Source organism: Coturnix japonica, chromosome 20, assembly GCF_001577835.2.
Source record: "Coturnix japonica isolate 7356 chromosome 20, Coturnix japonica 2.1, whole genome shotgun sequence".
Classification (NCBI taxonomy): Eukaryota; Metazoa; Chordata; class Aves; order Galliformes; family Phasianidae; genus Coturnix; species Coturnix japonica.
The window spans coordinates 12,436,483-12,442,629 of NC_029535.1; the positions used below are offsets into that span (position 1 = coordinate 12,436,483).

The 6,147-nt window shown below is 47.0% G+C and overlaps 1 protein-coding gene across 3 annotated transcripts in view; it reads left to right on the forward strand.

Moving 5' to 3' along the window:
• B4GALT5 (beta-1,4-galactosyltransferase 5) overlaps window positions 1–4,446 on the forward strand; it is a 39,778-nt gene extending 35,332 nt beyond the window's left edge. For all 3 annotated transcript variants that reach the window (XM_032448601.1, XM_015882116.2, XM_032448600.1), the window contains exons 7-9: window positions 84–206; window positions 658–759; window positions 1,535–4,446. In XM_032448601.1, coding sequence (XP_032304492.1) covers window positions 84–206; window positions 658–759; window positions 1,535–1,682 — 373 coding nt within the window. In that variant the 3' untranslated portion in view covers window positions 1,683–4,446. The remainder of the gene's footprint in view (window positions 1–83; window positions 207–657; window positions 760–1,534) is intronic.
• The last annotated feature ends 1,701 nt before the right edge of the window (window positions 4,447–6,147 follow it).

Consider the following 6,147-nt stretch of genomic DNA (forward strand, 5'->3'; position numbering starts at 1 on the left):
GGAGGAAAGTATGCTCACAGCTCCAGCAGGGGCTGTGTGGTGGCTGATGCCTTCCTTGCTCCTGACCTCTCTCTTCTGCTCAGGCTGCCCTATAATGAGTTCTTCGGTGGGGTGAGCGGCCTGACTGTTGAGCAGTTCTGGAAGATCAATGGTTTCCCCAATGCCTTCTGGGGCTGGGGTGGCGAGGATGACGACTTATGGAACAGGTACGTCTCTGCCTGTGTCCTGCATCCCTGTAATGGGATAGCAACAGAGCTCCGTGCAACATGCTGCTGTTACCAGCATTGCTGTATCCCTTGTTGTGCTGTGCTCACCTGGGCTGTGGGCAGAGCCAGCCTGGCTGAAGTTGACATAGGTCCAGGTGGGTGGCACTGCAGGCTATAGATAGAAAGCAAACTGAGGAAGACTGGCTGTGTAATAATGAGCTTTGTGTGCCGTGTTCCATGGTGGGGATGTCCAACAATCCCCAGCTGATCTTTGGGTACCTTGAGGTGATGAGATTTGCACAGCCTGGGCAGAGGTTGGGGGTTTCCACAGCTTGTCTGCTGTAGAAGCCATGAGTGCATTGACTTCCTTCTGAGGAAGGTGTGCATGCTGGCAGTGTTGACAGCACAGCATGTGCAACAGTAGACTTTTTTCTTCTCCTTTTCAATGCAGAGTGCAGTATGCAGGCTATTCAGTGACTCGACCGGAAGGAGATACAGGGAAATACAAATCAATTCCCCACCATCATCGAGGAGAAGTGCAGTTCCTAGGAAGGCAAGTGATTTTTATTTTATTTTTTTTAATTTTTAATTTAATTTTATTATTATTTTTTTAATTTTAAGGGAACCTGAGACCATGTTCAGGGCTCCCTGCAGCTATTAAAGGGCAACAACAGCTGTAAGCAGTGAAGGAGATGAGAGATAATGTGCCACAGCAGTCCCAGAAGCACTCTAATGTGAAGGCAAGGGGGTCCTAGTGTACCTGCAGCTCCAGTGAAGGCTGTGCTTCCTGCTTTCTGCTGTAGTGTTTCTCAGCACGCAGGGTGACCTCACCATTTTCCCAGGGAAGGGAAGCATTTGTTATGCTGCCATTTCCTGATGCCATGAGGTCTTCGGAGCTAGCTAAGGCACATACTTCTTTGCTGTGACCTAGACCCTCCCTCTTCTCCCTGGCACATCTGTTCCTTAGTTTTTTGGTTTTTTTTTTTATAAATCATGCTGCCTCTAAATCTGGTTGAGGCTGCTCTTGTGCAACTACAGTTTCCTTCCCCAAAATACAGTTCATCTCCTTTCTCATCACTCAGAGTAACACCATTAATTCTGGTTTTGTGCGTGATCCAGTTTCCTAAAAATGGTGAAGTCCTCACCATCACTGGGATGCTTTGGCTGGCCCTGAGCCCAGGCAGGCTTTGAGCAAGAACTGGGGAGCAAACAGCATCTTTATTAAACTGTAGAATTTTGTGTACTTTGCTTGGGTTGCCTGCATGTCAGGAATGTGTACAGAAGGTGATGTGGTAGTGTTCCATGTGTCTCTGCTTCTCTCCGAACAGGTATGCCTTGCTGAGGAAGTCAAAAGAAAGGCAAGCCCTGGATGGCCTCAATAATTTGAACTACTTTCCTAATGTCACATATGACGCCTTGTATAAGAACATCACTGTTAACCTGACACCAGAGCTGGCTCTGGTAACTGAATATTAAGTGGAGAAAATAACTTTGCTCTGCTCTTCACCAAGAGAGCATCACACCTGACTTTCTTTTCCAAGGGTTGTCAAGGACGAAATACTTTATCTAATGAAGGATCACAGTATTTTGGAGTATAAGGCTGAAAGTGCACGCACAAATTGTCCCAGCTATCCCAGCGCTACCTGATCCTCATGCAGTGAGCTCCACAGGCTTTTTTGTTCCCTGCCACTTGCTTTCTGGGTTTCAGGACAGCTGTTGGAGCTGCTGCTCTCATCTCCACATTCCTCCAGCAGTCCTCAGCTCTGGGCTCACTTAGGGCATGTTCTTTCCTCTGGCAAGTGTTTGGAGCAATGCAGTTGGAGCTACTCTGGTGGGAGACCAGACAACTTCTGGTACCATTCTTCTACATTTGTGCTGTTTTTTAAAATGACCTGCTTAAAGTATATACATCAGAATCGCTTCTTAAAGAAGTGTAAATGTAAATATGCTGTGTAAGTTGCTCATTTTTATTATCTTCTATGGTTTGAATCCAAGCTAGAGGTCTACATGAAGTCACTCTCTCATCTTAGTCCTGAGTTCTGTAAGCACTTGTGTGCGCATCACTGTACCTGTGCAAGTTGTTCCCTATTCCACCAGTGAGACTGCTTGCATGATTTAAGCTATACATATGCATTAATATTTGTGGGACAGAGCCCTTGGCATTAAAAGCCGCAGATGAGAAATACAACCATGTTGTCACTCCTTACAGGAATCATGTAGGTGGCTCCTTCTGGGAAGAGAGAATAATATTTCTGTCATGTTTGTGACATACTGTGCAGATCAGTGTGAAGCTGTATGGGATGGGATCCACCACCTGTTCTGTACAACCCAATGGCAGGCATGGCTCTGCAGCTCCCTGGGAGCTCACCTCGTCCCTGCCATCCCCACGTGGAGCAGAAGGGTTTGAGGGTTGTTCTGTGGAAGAGAATTAGGTAAGCAGTGAGTGAACCCAGTGAACAGTAGCAACCGACCCGTGGTTGCTACTGTTGGCCACCTGAAAGCACTGGCAGGAGTGCAGCTGATGGGCAGGCTGTCAGCAGACACCAGTACGGGAAAGATGAAGGACACGTGAGTTCAGCTTATGCAAGCTTGCGGACTAGGAACCTGACAGCTTGGTCTGGTGCCCCATCCAGCCTCTGGAATTCTGTGCCCCCATCCTTGCTCTGCAGCAGGCTGGGCTGTGACTGTCCCATCCCCTTCTTGCCCAAGTCAGTCTGTAGGTTACGCAGCATGTATACAGTCATTTTTACTGGACTTCCCCAACTTAAAGGTAAATATATTGGGGGTTGTGTTTTAAATTCTATTTATACAAAGCACTTGTATTTCTTCTCAGAAGTACTTTAACTTTCTTCTTATTGCATTGTTTACCTTAGGCTTCCTTTCTGTTCATAGTTTACATTCTTTTCTTGGTTTCGTGGACGTATGATCCCCATACACATCTGTTGTGGGTGTGACTGCCCAGAGCATTCCTAACCTGTATCTGGAAAAAGAGGGTTAGAACGTAGAGTTCTGGTGGTGTGGATCTTACTGGCCAGCATGAGAGGACAGCGAGCCTGCCCTTGAAAAGCGCAGATAGTTTAGAACTTAGGTTTAAAGCCTTTGAATTTACACGTGCTTTAAAGTCACTTCCCAAGGGGATCCAGCATGGTTATTTATAGGCAGAGGTGAGGATTTGCTTTTTATGATGCATATAGCAATAAAGACTTCCTTCAATTTCTGAATCTTGATCTCTAATTCACGTGGATCCTTTTCAGATGCTAAACCTGTGTTATCCTAACCCTCTTTTTTTTATTCTTGAGATGTTGCTAGAAATCTCTTTGTTTAATGGTGCTTCAAATAAGGAATGTATTTCAACTTGTTGACGTTCACTACTGCAGGAAATCATGCATGTGTGTGTGAGTAGGTGTTTATCTACCTTCGTTTGAATCCTTAGCCTTTGAAGTGTACCTGACTTCCATTGCACCTTGTGTTGAACAAAGTGCGATGTTACCTCTGATCAGAAATGCACTGTAGAGATGGCGTAAGAATCCATTTCCCCATAGCAACATCCCTGTTCATAGTTCCTTTGTTCTAATTACATTGAAATTTTCCCTTTTCAAAATGTGGAATATCTTTAAAATGTGCACTGTTAATCTTATGAGATATATCAAATACTTTACAGTAAGTGTAACTGTTAAAAACACACTGTCAAACACGCGTGCTGTTGTGCTGTAAAAATTCTTGTATCAAGGAGATCTTGTACATATTCTGGCAGCTGAAATCCATCGAGGCTACGTGTTCACCCCTTCCGTGATGCCATGGCATTACAGTCCCATGGCGGACAGACCATGTTCAATGCTGACTTTTTTTTTTTTTTTTTTTTTTTTAAATAAGTGGCCATAGGAGTTTAATTTGCAGAAGTACTTATTTTTGGTTTGTTACTCGTAGAGCTCTGCTTGTCTAGGAAAGGTACTGTCGGAGCAATGGCCACAAACTGAAGTCACTCACCAGTAGAGGTGGCTTCAAACTATATTGTCTTTCTGCTGTCATTGCTCTTGAGCTTACTGCTATGTTTTTAAGAGATGCCGGGGGACATTTTTGCACTGAAGACAAAGTGTTTTAAAACACACACACACACACACTTCTCAGCAAAGCAATCCTTTGTGTCATTACATTTATTTACCCGTGTCTTTGTACATTTTTGTATTTGTTAATTTATGAATGATTTTTTTCAGTAAAAAAAAAAAGACATATTCAAGAACAATGCTGGCACTGGTTTCTTCTGAGTTTTGGTGTTGGGATGAAGGCACTGAGTGGCGTGGGAAGGGCTGAGGTTCCACGGCAGGAACAGAGGGGCAGAGAAATTGCATTGACGACTGGGCACCAAGCTTCCCTTACAAGCTTTAAGCTATCTTCCTCCTGCTTTGCTAGATTAAATAGCAGACAGCTGTGGTTTGTCCCAAGCCCTTGCCTTTATTTAACTCTCAGCCTTCAGCTGAGAAGCTACATCCTCACCAGGGTGTGGGGAGGGTGGCCTGGTGCAGGGCTCCTTCCACAACTGCTTCCCCACTGAGGGGCAGTAGGAGGTTGGGGGGGATGGGGGGGTGATATGCAGCCCTGGCTCGGCTGCACCGGAAAGTTTGTACTACACTGAGCCCTAAAATGGCTTCTGGGGCACAGCAGCCACGATACGTGGCCTGAGATGGAAATGTGAGCGCGGTGCTCAGGGACGGGATTTAGCAGCGGTTTGTGAGCACAGGACAGTGAGGTTACGGTTGGACTCGTTGATATTGAAGGCCTGAATCTCGGAGTGTGGGAACTGTTAGAGCTGTTCTGTTCTAAAGGTTCGAGGCTCTTTGGGGATGTGCTGGTCATTGATCCGTACCGACCTTGGCTTCGCTGCACACGTCAGAACAATTGAGAACAGCATTTACATCACCTCAGACACTGGCAAAACAAACAAACAAACAACAACAACAAGAACAACAACAACAACAAAACAACACAAAAAACCGACAACATAAACTGGAATATTAATTGCGAGGTTTGCAGTGTTTGCGGGGCGGCTTCACGCTGATCCCGCCCAAGATTTTCTTTCTTCGGTCTCTGCTGCCACCTGCTGAACAACGAGCCGAACCGCCACCTCCACAACTGCGGAAATCTGCGCATGCGCACTACCGTGCAAAACTTGGCGCATGCGTAAGGCGAACATAAACTGACGCATGCGTAATACGGTGCCAAAAAAGCCGCAGCGCACTAAAACTGGCGCATGCGCACTGGTGTCCTAAAACTGGCGCATGCGTACTGGCGACCTAAAACTGGCGCATATCTCCTAACATCACCCCCAACAGCACCCTATTGTCACCCCCCCAAAAAAACCCGGATTTGGCCCCAAAATGGCGCTGCGTACCCTTATAGCCTCACTGTGGGGCTCTATGGGGCTCAGTGGGTCTCTATGGGGCGCCGGGTTCCCTCTGGCTCCTCCCCCATCTCCTCGTGACTCCCGTTGTAAATAAGCGGCCGGTTCCGGTTCCAACCGGGACCCGCCGAACCCCCCGCAGCCACATGGCGAAAACACCGGAAACGGACAGCCGGAAACCGAGCTGCACCCCCCACAGCCGGAACCGGAAATAAGAAGGCGGTCTAACTGATAACCCACAATCCCCTCCGCCGGAAAAGACGCCATTGCTCGCGAACAAAATGGCGTCCACCTAATGAGGCGTTATATCCCACAATGCACCTTGCCAGAAGTGACGCTACTGCGCATGATCAAAATGGCGACCGCCATTTCCACGTTATATCCCACAATGCAACATACCGGAAGCGACGCTACTGCGCATGATCAAAATGGCGACCTCCAGATGCCGCGTTATGCCGCGTTATATCCCACAATGCAACATACCGGAAGCGACGCTACTGCGCATAATCAAAATGGCGACCTCCAGATGCCTCGTTATGCCGC